Here is a 15,979-nt window from a genome sequence, read left to right as displayed (position 1 = left end):
GCTTCAACTTTGTGCTGTACAAGTTTTTTGGATGGAATAAAATAGACTTTCAACAAAAAAAAAAAAAAAAAAATTTGCCTTATAAGGCAAAGTTTAAATTTTGTATGCCCCCTCCGGCTGACTTTTAGTTATGTTTAACTAAAAGTCTACCGGAGGGGGCAGACTTTGCCTTGAGGGGCAGACTTTTAGTTATGCCGGATCCGGCATAACTTTAACTTTTTCTTAAAGATTGTATGTTGGATCCGGCATACACTCCCCCAGTCCTGCCTTGCGAAATTATTTTTTTATTTTATGCCTGAGCGGGGGTTCGAACCCAGAACTTCATATATTCGCTCATCTTTCCAAGCAAAGGGCAAAATTTAAAGACCACAAATATGAAGGGAAAAATTTAAAGACCACAAATTTGAGGGGCAAAATTTAAAGACCACCCCAAACGAAGGGCAATCTGTGCAAAAAAATGTAACACGCCCTGGGCTTCGAGTCCATCTTTCAGAAATTCACTGAAGGTCTTGAGTGGTGTTTTGGGGCTACTTTGAAAGAAGAGTAACTTACATAAATAGTTATAGTTTCTAGGTATCTAATCAACCGTAGCTACTGTTTTTGAGCTATGTTTTACCTGTTTCGCTTGTATTCGGGTGTGTTCCAATGCACAGTTCCAAAAATACAGTCAGTCAAATACATATGTGTATAGATCAATCGAACAACACATACAGTCAAATACTTTACTTCGCCAAAATAGAGTCAGCCAAACAAATATGTATATATATCAGTCAAACAACACATAAAGTCAAATACAACTAGTTTGCCCAAAAATACAATCAGCCAAATACTTACAGTCAAATTTTGGAACTGTGTATCTAAATACACCTGAATACACGCGAACCCGGTAAAGCATAGCTACAAGTTGTAATTACAAATACCTTATAGCTATGATTTGTAATAAAATTAAAATGTAGTTATTATACTTAAATACCTCTTATATGTTAGCTATACAATGTAAAAATTTCTTGAAAGAAATGGAAAGAACGGAAGAATTAGCACAGGGTAGCCAATTTTCACCCTATTATTTAAGTTATAATACAAATGTCTAAAATTAGCCAACTTGTAGTCAATATTGATAAACTTCAAACAGAAACGTTGTTGATCCTTCTTCGCTTCTTCTAACTTGACTAATAACATGGAGAAAATCTAAAAAACTTAACCTACTAGTAGAAATAGATATGGCATTTAAACAATGAGTTTACATAGTTGATAAATGAGTTATTAAGTGGTTCGATACTAACTTTGAATTTGGAATTGAGTGGTTATTGGAAAAGAACATTACGTTTGCAAAAAATAGTTTATTGGTTTCCTTGATACTTATATAAAGTCAGAGTGGTTATTTCCTTGAACAATATAAAGTTTAGTGGCCAAATATACCATGTACTATTAAAAAAGGGCTAAATATACCCATACCGTTATACTCTTGGTTCGAATATACCCTTACTCAGCTAAAGTTGTTCAAGGTGGACATCCAATCCTATGTGGCACTAGCATTTGATGAGGTGGACACCACGTGGCATGACACCTCAACACCCCTAACCCATTTTACCCCTCTCCTCTATTTGTTCTTCCACCGCTAAGATTTCCTTCCCCTCCACCATCATTGCCACCACCATTGCTCCTCTGCTTCTCCGTCACAATAGTTGCAGCTCAAAGGTTTAAAAATACAACCAATAAATGGCTCACACTAAATGGTAACTTCTGATACGTAACTGCGGTGCTTACTTCCCGAAACTGTGAGTTTTCTTTTTCCAACTTTGAGTCATATGAAGAATTCTCGGAGGGCGTAAAAATTTGGATTTTTATTTAGGAAATTGAAATTTTTTTAAATTGTCCCCCAAGTGCGCTTTAGTAGTCTAGAATTTTTCACCATTTTTTTTTGTCATGATAATTGATATAGATGCAAAGAGGTTAGATGAGTTATTCATTTGAAGTCATCCTGCACCGCGCTTTCTCAAGTTTTTGTCAGGACTGGGTGTGGGTAAGATTCCAGTGACTATAAGATAGGTGATAAAGAAGCCTAATAATGCTTTCACTATAATCAAGAGCCAAAGAAGTGTAATTTTTTTGCTAATTCACCTTCTCTTTCAGTTGTGACGGTAAAGAAGTGTAATTTTTTGCTAATTCACCTTCTCTTTCAGTTGTGACGAAAAAGCAGAGGAGCAATGGCAGTGGCAATGATAGTGGAGGGGAAGGAAATCTTAGCGGTGGAAGAACAAACAGAGAGGAGGGGTAAAATGATTTAGGGGTGTTGAGGTGGCATGTTACGTGACGTCTACCTCATTAAATGCTAGTGCCACGTAGGATCGGATGTCCATCTTGGAAAATTTTAACTGAGTAAGGATATATTCAAACCAATGGTATAACAGCAGCGGTATATTTAGACCTAAAGTATAAAGAATGTTATATTTGATCCTTTTTCAATAGTACAGGGGTATATTTGACCCTTTTCCGATAATTTTAATGCAATAAAGTAAAAGTCGACTATCCATGACAAATTCAACGCGAAATTGAAAATACGGTTAGGAAAGCTCTAAGTAATTAAACCTGATTGGTTAGATATTGTGGTTGTTGATTCCAAGGAGTATATTTGAGGGTCAAAAAGGTTCTCGAAAATGTTGGCCAAGTATATTTCCTCCAGAGATTCTGTAAAACCTTTTTAAGAAAAAAAGTATATTCACAAGTATAATATCCAAACAACTTTTTTTATCTAGAAATGTTTGCATCACCATTCACGCCTAAGGAATAGAAATAAAAGTAGTTCATTGTGGTAGAAGAATAATATGGAATATAAAAATGGAAAAGAACACCAATGTCCACTACATAAAAATAATTAACCTTTTATGTCCCCCTTAATTTCATACTCTCAAAATTATTTATCCTTCCTACCTATTATAGCTTTTGTAGATAATTGTCTCTTTTTTTCTTCTCTTATTTTTTATTTCTACACTTCTTATCTTCTTTTCTTGTTTTCCTCTTTTGAGCCGACGATCTTTCGGAAATAGGCGTCCTATATTTCAAGGTGGGGTTAGGTCTGCGTACACTCTACCCTACTCAGACCCCACATGGTGAGATTCTACTGGGCTTGTTGTTGTTGTTGTTATCTTCTATTCTTCTTGACTTCTTTTTCCCCTTTTTTGTTCATCTATTTCTTTCCCAAATCATACTATCTTTATTTTCTTTTTCACCATAATTTGATTTCATATTTAATTCTAGCTCCTTTATTTTTATTTTTTGCTCTATTTTTTTAATTTTTTGTTCCTTTTTAATTTCAGCTATTTCTTTGCTTTTTATTTTTTTATCTCCATGATCTAATTTCATTCACCTTTTTTGTTAGTTTTATTTATTATTCTTTTTTATTTCTGGTGATTTTTATTTATTTTTTCTCTTTTTTTAATTTCATTTTTTAAATTATTTTTTTCTTTAGTTCCTATTTTTTTTCATAGTCTAATTCTACCTTTTGGCTCCTTTTTATTTTTTATTTTTTTATATCAATAAGAAGGATAACTGATATATGTTTTTTTTTCCTTCTATATCTCAAAAAATAACATATTTTAGCATATAATATACCAAATCAGTAGCAGTTGAAGTATACTATTACAGTATACTATGATACCCACGTGGTATACTATATACTAACATGGTATCATAGGGGACTGTCAGTTCATTCCTTCAAGAAAAACACTCAGTCCTCTGTGATACCCACATGGTATATATTATATACAGATAAGGTATCATAGAACGTTGGATCATTCCTAGAAAAAATACTATTCAATCTTCAGTGATACCCAAATGGTATATCATATACTGACATGATATCATACAGGACTGACAGTCCATTCCTTCAAGAAAACATTGAGTTCTCTATGATACCAACTTGGTATATCATGTACTACCAAAGTTTAGTAGATAACAAATTCATTCCAACGCTGCTCAATCCTCTATGATGCCTATACAGTATATTCATATACTGTTAGGGTATCATAGAGGACTGGTTCATTTCTTCGGGGGAAAAAACACTCATCGGTCCTCTATGATACCCACACAGTATATTTATATACTGCCAGGGTATCATAGAGGACGGGTTCATTTCTTCGAAAAAACACACTCCTCGGTCATTTATGATACCCACACGATATACTCACATACTGCCAAGATAGAAGACTGCTTCATTTATTAAAAAAAAAACACTCCTCAGTCCTCTATGATACCCATACAGTATATTCATATACTGTCATGGTATCATAGAGGACTGATTCATTTCTACGAAAAAATACTCTTCAGTCCTCTATGATACCCACACAATATATTCATATACTATCGGGGTATCATAGAGGACTGGTTCATTTCTTCGAGAAAAAAACACTCTTCGGTCCTCTATGATACCCATACGGTATATTCATATACTGCCAGGATATCATAGAGGACTGGTTCATTTATTAAAAAAAAACTCCTTGATCCTCTATGATACCCACACGGTAAAAAAACACTCTTCGGTCCTCTATGATACCCATACGGTATATTCATATACTGCCAGGGTATCATAGAGGACTGGTTCATTTATTAAAAAAAAACTCATTGATCCTCTATGATACCCACACGGTATATTCATATACTGTCAGGTAGAAGACTGGTTCATTTCTTCGGAAAAAAAATGCTCATCGGTCCTCTTTGATACCCACACGGTATATTCATATACTGTCAGGGTATCACAAAGGACTGATTCATTTCTTCCAAAAAAAAACACTCCTCGGTCCTCTATGATACCCACACGGTATATTCATATACTGCCAGGGTATCATAAAGGACTGATTCACTCCTTCAAAAAAGCTCCTCGGTCTTTTATGATATCCACATGGTATATATCTATATTGGCAGGGTATCATAGAGAACTAATTCATCTCTTCAAGAAAAACACAACTCAATCCATTATGATACCCACATGGTAAATATCATATACTGACATGGTATCATAGAAGATTGATTCATTCCTTCAAAAAATACTACTCAGTCCTCTATGATACCCACATGGTATATCATATACTGACAGAATATCATAGAGGTCTGACAGTTCATTCCTTCAACAAAAAAATTCAATCCTCTATGATACCATCGTGGTATGTATCATCTACTGAAAGAGCATCATAGATGACGAATTCATTACAATATTACTCAGTCTGCTATGATACACTGATAGGGTTCATAGAGGACTAGTTCATTTCTACAAAAAAAAAAAAAAAACACTTGTCAATCCTCTATGATACCAACATGGTATATATCATGTACTATATACTGACAAGGTATCATAGAGGACTGGTTCATTCCTTCCAGAAAAACACAACTCAAACCTCTATGATACCCATATGGTATATATCATATACTGACAAGGTATCATGGATGACTGACCCACGTGATATATCATATACTCGCAAGACATCATGAAGGACTGATTTATTCCTTCATAAAAAGAGCTTAGTCATCTATGATATCCATATGGTATATATCATATACTGATGAGTTATCATAAAGACTAATTTTTATATTTTAATTTATATCATTTTAGCATGTTTTACAACAACAACAACAAGTCCAGTATAATCCCACCATGTGGGGTCTGGGGAGGGTAGAGTGTATGTGGACCTAACCCCCATTTTAGCATGTTTTATTTTTAAAAATATTACCAAAAAAATAGTCACATTTTAGATATAAATTGTTTTCATTTGTAAAAATAATTATTAAATTATAAACATATACTATTTTCTATTAATTTAGATTTTAATAAATAAACTAGTGACTTTAGCCTTTTTCTAATTATTTATTATTGTAATCTAATTATTTAATTTTTTATATTTTTTTTAGTCTAAAGTTAGTTAGTTAGTTAATATTTTTATCTTTAAAATTTTATTTTTATTTTTTAAAAAGAAAAAATATAATAAGAGAAAAAGAAAAAGTAATAGAGATGTCACCAAAGTACATCTACAATAAACTAGTTATGTGAGGCCCGTGCTAAGCTCGGGCCCAAACTCAAGATATAAAAGTAGATATCTTAATTAAAGAAATATAATTTATTTGTGTTAGTACAAGTGTACAACAACAACCATATACCCATTGTAATCCCACAAGTGGATAATTACGTTAGTAATAATTAAATTTCATATAAGTGTATTTTCAATATATGAAAGCAAAATTTTCATTCCACTCCTTTAATATTTTAACTTCCATTTTGATGAAATTATTTACTTCAAATCAAATGCGGAGCCAGAATTTGACATTTATAAGTTATGTATCCTAATTTTCTGAAGTTATTTAGTTCTAAATAAATAATCTATATATAGTTAATGAACTTTTAAGACAAATACATAATTTAACTTTTGCAGCGGATGGAGTTGCTCCTCCCTTAATTAGGGATTAGGGGTTCGAACATGGATATGGAAAAAATCTTTGGAGGGAGCGCTTCCCCTGAATGGGCGCGATACAGTGCGAATTATCTGGATTAATTGGGCTCAAATGCGGATATCGAGCACCAAACAGAAAACCAAAGAACATGAAAATTGAGGTAGGAGGTTCGATAGCTTTTGAAAAGTAGACTTTAAAAATAAAAATAAAAAATTGACTTAAATAAATAAGATTAGGACCTAAAAGTAATTAATTAAAAAGTTTCAAAAAATTTGAAAATTCTTGTGAGGACTACAAAAGTCCCTAAGTTTTCCCATATATATATATATATATATAGTAATGAAGGACAAAGGATAGGGAAAGATTAAAAAAAAAAAAACACACAAAAGGACAAAAGCAATAAAGGAGCAGATATTTCATTGCCATAAAAGAATACTTACCTAAGCAAAGGTCTCCTGCACACAGTAGAAATGTTAGACAACTCGGATAAATTGTTTTGGCTTAATGGGCATTTCGGGTAAATAATTTATATGGGGGTAAACTTCGATAAATATACTTTGCTTTTGTGGGGCAGTTTGTGTAGCTTTCCCTATAAAAATAGAGGAATATAGTCACTTAGTCAGAGTGCAAATGAATAGAAAAATTGGAGTATGATATTTGAAGAGGGAATATAATCGTAGGCTCATTACATAGACTAGGTGAAGTCACTGCTTAAGTCAGGACTATGGCATTAATTTGAATTTCCACAAGAATATGCTTTTAGCCTTTTATTATTCGAGACAAAAACAGCACGCATAAAATAGTTGAAATTTCCTCCACTTTGGTTTTATCTATCATGGGAATATGGTGAAAAATCATTTTCTTGTTACAAACCCCAGCTAACAAAGCTGGTCAATTCCAAGGTTGACCACCCATGATGGCCCTTGTTTAATAGTCAACGTCTCTAGAGGTGAAAAAGATTATAATAGTTTGGCCAACTCATTCGAAATTTAGACGAATTAGATTATGATATATATTTGGTGATTCAATCTAACAGATTGAACTCGAAATGACTCATCAAATTGTTAAGTCAAAACATGTCAAGTAATGTAATTTAAGATGTCAAATACAATTCAAACTCAAAACATATAAAATCATAAGAAGTTAAACTTTAGCTTTCATTTTCTTATTCCAAAAAGCAAAATAGAACAGGATGGGGGGATTTGATCGTGTTGATTGTGGTGCGTTATGACACGTTATTTGTCTTATCTTCACCGAGCTCATGTTTGACGGGTCGAGCCATGACATGTTAATGCATTTGACAAATTTTGTCTCTGATAAACACAATAGAACACGAGTAGAGCTAGAATTTTGATTACGGGTTCGAAAAAATAACAGTAACTCTATACACTATATATTGTGTTGAAAAAAATACTTAATGTAGGTAATTTATTCATAACCCAATAAAATATCTTCTCTAATATTCGCAACACACAAATTCAATAGTCTGAACATCGTCTATTTAATTATAGGATATGTTACTTACCACCTGTTTTGGATTTTTCCATTAGGTCGGTTTTTGGATAAGAAGAACTACGTCCACAGCAAAATGGAGCTTGACACAACCACCCCACTAGCAAAACCAAGTATGATTGGGACCAACACTAGATGCACCATTAGAAAAAGTCTGTGTTCTTTGCCTCTTCAAGGTATGAAATCATTGTTTGGCAAATTGGGTAAACCTAAATAGGCCAACCCCATTCTTCCAAACTCCAAAAGACAAAAAACGTTGCCCAATTCAAAGTGGAGTTCAATGAGTTTAGCGTGGTCAACGGAACGAAAAACAACTTTAATTTCCCTGTTGACTTCGTTTTTTTAGTTCTCACTTTGTATCAGGCACCTATATTAAGACTCGATGAATGCGGATTTGTACAGTGTAAGATCTATTAAAGTAGGAAGCGTTCCTTATTAGGATTTTTTCACACACAGAGCTCAAGCTCGAGACATTCAGTTAAGAGTGAGAATATCCATTCACGTTGATCTCATTTTTTCTTCTCACCTAGTGTCTAATACCTACATTACAACCTCGATTGGTCCAAAATTAGGCCACGTAAGCATGGGCAGATCCACAATGGCAGATACAACTTGGGCAAAATCTAATAGATTGCAACAAGCAAAAGAAAATGTGGACCAGAACCCATAAATTTTAATTTTTGGCTCCTCTACGCACAAGGCACATTAAAAAATGAAAACATATCCTATTAGGATTTTTTCATTCTTAAGGTTCGAACCCGAGGTCACTGATTAAGGATAGAGAATCCTATCCATTCCACCTTATCACCAAACACATGGTGATCCGTTGACCCCATCTCAGTTCCAATTCACACCTAATCTATTCAAATTAAAGAAGGCTTCAAATGCAATGGCCCAGTAGAAAACGCGGCTATAATTTTCCCCGTTGACCTCATCGCAAGTTGCGCCATTCACCTAATCCATTCAAACTATAGAATGCTCCAAATGCAATGGCCAAAAATTAGTTGACTCTACTTTTCCTCCAAAAGTCCAGTGCCTTCACACTCAACAGAACAATTACTTCTTCAAAAAGTCCACGCCCACTTTTTCTGTTTAGGAAAGTGGAAGTCGGTGATGCAATATTTGCTTGTGTGTGAGCTTGCTCGCAAGTTGACAATCAAAACTAGTAAACTTACGATCCCCCATATTGTATGTATCTATTCACTGAGAATTTTTACATTATTAATGTAGTTTAAACGTTTTGGAATTTCATTTTTTGCACTAATAGTGAAATAATGTGTTGCACTATCAAGTGGTTTAATAACTGTCTATAGTATCTCGAAGTTATCAACGAAAAAAGGCAAGTAAAGTTGAATTAAAATAATAGCCTTAAATATCTTTACAGGACAAGTGCATGTAATTTAAATCTAATGCTTACTGATTTTAGCCTTGTTATTTACAATATTTTCCATGTCACAAAGACACAAACTAATGCTTACTGGCATTTGTCCGGATATGGCTTGTTAATGATATGAATTATGATAGCCTAAAATTTGTTTACACTGCATAGTAGTTGTATAAATGAAGCCTTCACAACTCACAAGAGGAAATATTTTTTGGAACTGTACCTTTCTCGTGTGCAGAGAGGTAAAAACAAAACGTCTAACAATTGAGATGGGGAAAATGAAATTGCAGTTCAGAGAACAAACTAAATTCAGTAAAAAGAACTTCAATTGGACAGTTAAATTGCTTTCTTTTTATTTCAGAGTCACTGAACTCAGATACAAAAATGTATCCATTCTCAGGAGAAATAATCAAATTCATCCTACTACTACCCGTATAAAAAATGCTAATTATCTCATCGTTAATACAATCAACCAAAGCATCTTCTAAGTCCAATGACCTCATAGGGAGTTGTGCCATTCACCTAATTTATACAAACTATAGAATGCTCCAAATGCAATGGCCAAAATTAGTTGACTTTACTTTTCTTCCAAAAGTCCATTGGGTTCACACTCAACGGAACAATAACTTTTTCAGAAAAGTCCACGCTCACTTCTTCTAGATGTAATAGGTGATGTAATCTTTTGCTCTGATCATTCTATGTCTCCGCTTGAACTTGCTCACTTGATCCCAACTTTAAATAAATAAAAGGATTGCAATAAGTCAAAAACTATTGTAAAATTAGTTAATTTATGATGAATCATTCTTAAAACAAAATATATGGTGTTGTACCCAATGATATTAAAGAAGTCTGGTACTATTGATATTCTAGTTTAATTGGCTGGAGTTAAAAATGTGATGCTCTTCAAGTTACTTAATAACTATCTACAAAGGCGGATTCAGAATTTTAACTTTACAAATTCAGCATGCCACTAAACTCACCAATCATTTTTAGGGGGTTTGAAGTTTAATATTTCTACTTATCGAATAGATGGGCCAAAATTACTAATTCGCCCTCACTTCTACTGCGCATTCTCCTCTCACTGACTAAATTAACTAAGTTATTTTTTTTTATAAAAAAAGGGCAAGGAACAGTAAATATAATACTGTACTAATCTAAACATCTTTGACAGTTGGTGTATATACACTTTTTAATCTAATAGATTAGAACGTGTCATTTAGAATCTTTTCTATGCTACAAACTAATGCATACTGGCATTTCCCCAGTTGGCTTATTAATGATATGATAGCCTAAAGATTTGTTTACTCTGCCTAATAGTGTATCAAATGAAACCTTCACAAGAGGAGAAACTGAATTCAGTAAAAGAATTTCAATTGTACAATAAAATTTCATCCTTTTTATTTCAGAATCATTAAACTCGGATACAAAAATGTCACCTACAATCTCAGAAGACATCATCAAATTTATCCTAGTACTACCAGTATCAAGAATGCTAATTATCTCATCGTTAATAATACAATTAACCAGAGTATCTTCTAAGTCCAATGAGACAACAAACTCATGTTCAGGAAAAAATGTTGACACTGATGTTTCCATATCTAACAATTCTCCAAACTCTTCGATCAACTCGCAGTTTTGCTCTGAAATTATCAAATTTTCTTCTGTATCATTGCATCTAACAGTAATCCAATCTTCTTCCTCCACCCAATTAGGCTTCAAAGAGCTTGATATCAGCCGTTTGATCCTATCAGCAGGCGAATCAACGGTGTTGCTAGACTCAAAAGGCGAAGATTCCATCACCTCGAACGAATTCCAAAATCCCTGATCCAAAATACTTGTAGGAGAATCCCTCTTCAATTCTTCATCTTTCCAAGAATTCAACTCTAAACACTGCAAAAACGGGTGTTGAAGAAGTTGTTTCGCAGTCCATCGCTCTTCGGGGCATTTCATCAAACACTTACTGATAAATTCTCTCGCATCGCTTGATAAACTGTTTGGTAATTGTGGCAAATCACCTGAAAAACCAATTCTATACATAGCTGAAACAGGGTCTTTAATCTCAACCCAAGGATGTGAACCTGTAACCATTTCAATAACAGTGCACCCAAAAGCCCAAATATCAGCTGGAAAATTTTGTTCTTCGCCTCGAGCAACTTCAGGTGCCATAAAGGCTGGTGTACCTGAAAATCCTGAATTTTCATCTCCAAGTAATTTCGCACATCCCAAATCTGCGATCTTGATACCATTTTCACTAATCAAAATGTTCTGCCCTTTTACATCACAATGTACAACTCCAACTGAGTGAAGATAATCCAGGCCTAGTAAGATTTGTTGAGAGTAAAATTTGATCATAGATTCATTTAAAGAACCTCCTTGTTTCTTGATCAAATCAGTGAGGGTCCCACCTGGTATATACTCCATGAACATGTTGTACATGTTCTTATTTTGCTCATTAGTGATGTCAAAGCCAAAACACTTGACTAAATATGGAGAATTCAGCTGAGAAATTAGTGAGTACTCTTTTTGCAACATGTTTGAACAAGATAGCTCGGTTGATTTAACAGCAACGAGTTCAACTGAAGAACTGGTTACTAGGGAGACTGTAGCAGATGAGCCACGGCCAATTATGGGACCTCTAATCCAATCCATTGAAGAATTTAGCTCGACTCAACTCGACTCTTCTGTATTTTAGATAAGAATTTTTGGTAGTAAGAAAAGAAGAGAGGGTTTGGGGTGTGGAGTTAAAAGTTTAGGGAGTTTCTAATGAGAAAGGTATATGCTTGATGGTGTTATTTATATGGTTGGAAATATTTTGCCTACAAATGCAGCTAAGTAGTTAATGGACATTGAGTGGAGTTGGGGTCTTTTATAAGTAGGTGGATTATACAAAGAATCTTCATTGTATTTGAACCAATGACAGCAATGTATTTGCTCTTTTGTACTTTTCGTTTTTAAGTCCTTTCCTTCCTTGTAGCACCAAATGATGTGGCCAATGTTAAATTAACCGGGTCGAGAATAAAAAGAATTTCATGTTTTTATAATTAAAACAACTTAATTTTAAAATTTTCTTTTACCTTTAATGAAATGATTTATAGTCATGCAAATGTCTAAAATTTATTTTACATCATAAATTTCAAAAATCTCTCTTTCTCTCTTATACTTTATGTCAAGTCAAACAATGTCATACTAATTAGGACTGAGAGAGTGTATGATTTCTTCTTATCTAGCCAAATCTTAATAAACAGAATCATCCAATATTTACACCGATGATAACTAATAAATATCCCGTAAAATTAATTAAAATGAGCACAAATCAATCCAAACACACTATTATAAAGAGGGACCTTTCCTTGCTTGTAATTTGCCTCTCCAACTAAGTTTGAGGCAAGAAAAACTAAGTGGATAGTTAACCACGTGGCGAAAGGAGAAGGAATGGACAGCTTAGGCTGACTGCGGGCGGTGTTTGTTTAGTTATGAAGAAAAAGCCGTCCACATGAAGACACGTGAGAATGTGCTTTTAAATTGCGTTATCACCGCTATTGTAATATCTGACCAATCATAAATCATATTCCTCTGCTTTCACTTCATAATTGCGGCGCGTTTCACTGTTTGCGTAAGGGACCGCGCAATAGTCCGTGTTTTAAATCCTTACCGAGTAAAGTGCTTTACTACTAATCGCTTATTTGGTCAAGTGTTTTTGAAAGCCAAAAAATATTAATTTATGTTTTTCGGTTCCTCAGTCATTAATTAAACATAAGTTTTTCTTATACTTATTTATTTTAGTAAATCAAGAAAAACTTATTATCTTCTTCTATTATTACCTGATTATAATTAACTAAATAGAATATTAGGACTTAAATTTGATTTCTAAAGCATTATTAATATGTATAATTTAAAAAATAAACACTTAACAGATAATTTCTTAAGAGAAGTGTCCAGTTAATAGAGAATAGTAAAATGGAACGATGTGAGTAGAGTTAAGGTGTTTGATCAAGACTTTTCTCAGAAAAGAATAAATATTTTTGAGTTATAGTATATGCTATTTTTCAGAAGCTAAAAAGAATATTTTCTCCTCATAAGTACTTTCTGAAAGCTTGGCCAAACATATATGGTAATATTCACATATGTTACCTAAAAAAGGCTTGGCCAAAAATAAATTATTGCTTTAATATTGATAAAAATATTTTTCAAATTGATTGACCTAACATAATTGTTACTCTTTTACCAAAAACATATCAAAATAGAGCACCTAAATTCTAGAAGTTTGACCAAATTGGTTGTTTATGAGGTCAATTCAGGTCTTTAAACTAAGCTAAGGAAGACTCGGCATGTCTTTGCTTGATTGCAGTTTCCAATATGCTTACAGATGTGAAACTAAGAACAAATGGTATGTTCACATGGTTAGATCAAAAAGTTTTGTATTTTGTATGTTTATATATAAAAGTCCACCTAAAACTAACTACGAAGCAAAGTCTTGTGTATGTATTTTGATATAAAAGTCCACCTAAAACTAACTACGAAGCTAAGTCTTGTGTACATATTTTTAAAAATACTAAGTCAATTCATCAAATTCCGTTCACTTACAAGTCTGGTGCATTCACATTAAACGTAATAAGCCCTTAATTAAGCTTGCCGGCAATTGCGAAGAATGTGCGTATAGTAGTTTTTTTCTTCGTTTTCATACTTTTGAAGATCTACTTATCATGTATTTTAAGTGATTAAACAAAATTCCAATAAGAAAGGACTCAAGATTACTGAGGGTCAAAATTTAAGTTCTCAATAGGACTTGAACATCTTAGGATTTTTAAGTAAATTCTGTAAATTTTGAAACTAAAAAGTATATGTTACATAAATCTAAATTTAATGGTTAAACAGGTAATTTTGAATACGCATTTGGATTAAGAAAAACACTCTTAAAGGTTTTGAATGATCGCGATACACTTTGCACATGTAAAAAGTAAATAAAGTTATAGGAGTATGATGCATTTAATCTGCCCAAATTGCTAGCGTCATTGGGGGTTGAAACTATAGCCATATTAACAGTTAGTACAAGCTAAGCTAGGCAACATTTACATTTAAAACCCGTAGACTTTCTTTTTAATTATTTATTACCTAAAAAAAAGGTAGGAGAGATGAAAAAGTCAAACAGATACAATATACTGCTATATGAGAGACTAACGCAAAATACGCAATCATAAATTATAAGTTTTGGTATAAGTGAAAATTAAGGATCCATTCATATGAAGTAACAATTAAAGGATACCACAACCCGACATGACAGAGTGAATGAGATTCTTCCACCATTAATTAGAGATTTTGGGTCTAATTTTGAGAATGAAGAAATATGGGAGAGCATTCCTTTAATGGGCCTTGAGCAACACAAGTATAGATGAATTTTAGGAGCTCATTACTAAGCTGTTAAATGGACATTGAGCTATTATAATACTTGAACAAAATTATTTTTCATTCTTTTGATATTAGGAAAGTCATTTTTTTTTTTTTTTGTTATTTCATTCAAAAGGTAACTCAAACCAAAAAGCAATATAATTAGTTTATTTTTTAACGATGTGACACTTAATTTATGTAAGTCAAAAGACAAATATTAAGTCCACTATATTTTATGTTAATCAAATACCTCATATCTCGTTCGACCAAATACGCGACTCATAATTTCTTTTTATTTACGATAATTCAGTAATCATTTAAGCAGTGAACTCTCAATTCTAGCTATCAAATGGTTATTGAAAGAAGAAAAAAAACGACAAACCACTACAGCGGTGAGCAATTTAGAGCTGAAAAAAGTGCATATTGTGGAAGTAAATAATAAAAGCAACGCAATAAAGGCATTTCATAATTGTGTGAGCCAACCTGACGTATCATATCGCTCAGCCAGAAAAAAGAATCCACGACACAATTAATGCATTTAGTTCCTTGTCGTTTTGGTCGAACTACCACCATTTCTTTTTTCTCCCTACCTATATTTTTCTAGTTTGGCAGTTTCGGTAAAATGCTAGAGTGGGTTAAATTGAAAGCCAATTTAACGGCTGCAAAGTTGGTACAACTAACAAACCTTTTACATGTATAGTTATAGTTATATCTTTCCTTATTAAAGTAGATTCCAGAAGCTCATGACACAGCCAAAGCACAGCCGCCCACAACCGCCCTCTAAGATAAGATAAGCTGCAATCTATGAGCCCGTTTTTTTTTTTTTTTTTTTAGTATTTGACTGGCCAGCTTATAAGTCATTTTGTGCTTAAATTAAGTCCCAAAAAATAATTGGGCTCGTTTGACTTAGCTTATCTAAAACAGTCTTTTCAGCTTATATGTTGCTTTTTTTAAGCACATCCAAACAAGCTTATATCCATAGGCATTTTACATTCCATATACAGGTTTTAAAAAGAAATTGATATTAGGGTTGTATTCGTGTACTTCCTTTGTCCTAATTTATGCTTTTATATGATTTGAGTATGGAGTTTAAGTTTTTTTTTTTTTGAAACTTATGATCTAAAATAAATTAAAATATTTGTATAATTATAGATTAGGCATTACAAAATTAAATTTTCAAAATATAAACTATGACAGTTTTCTAAAACAAACTAAAAATGAAAGTTTATCACATAAATTTAGAAAGATGGAGTATATATA

The 15,979-nt window shown here is 33.0% G+C and overlaps 1 protein-coding gene across 1 annotated transcript; it reads right to left on the bottom strand.

Annotated features, from left to right (window-relative positions):
- Nucleotides 1–10,552: 10,552 nt before the first annotated feature.
- On the bottom strand, nucleotides 10,553–12,198 carry LOC132618251 (mitogen-activated protein kinase kinase kinase 18). The gene has a single exon (XM_060333313.1). The coding sequence runs from the start codon at nucleotides 11,981–11,983 to the stop codon at nucleotides 10,568–10,570; it is 1,416 nt and encodes a 471-aa protein (XP_060189296.1). The 5' UTR covers nucleotides 11,984–12,198; the 3' UTR covers nucleotides 10,553–10,567.
- Nucleotides 12,199–15,979: the final 3,781 nt, after the last annotated feature.

This window comes from Lycium barbarum, chromosome 11 (genome assembly GCF_019175385.1).
Source record: "Lycium barbarum isolate Lr01 chromosome 11, ASM1917538v2, whole genome shotgun sequence".
Taxonomy (NCBI): Eukaryota; Viridiplantae; Streptophyta; class Magnoliopsida; order Solanales; family Solanaceae; genus Lycium; species Lycium barbarum.
The sequence above is the reverse complement of the archived record's forward strand: the minus strand, read 5'-3'. Positions and strand labels throughout refer to the sequence as shown.

Coding starts and splice junctions, on each gene's coding strand:
- LOC132618251 (XM_060333313.1), bottom strand. CDS start 11,983: ATGGATTGGATTAGAGGTCCCATAATTGGCCGTGGCTCATCTGCTACA.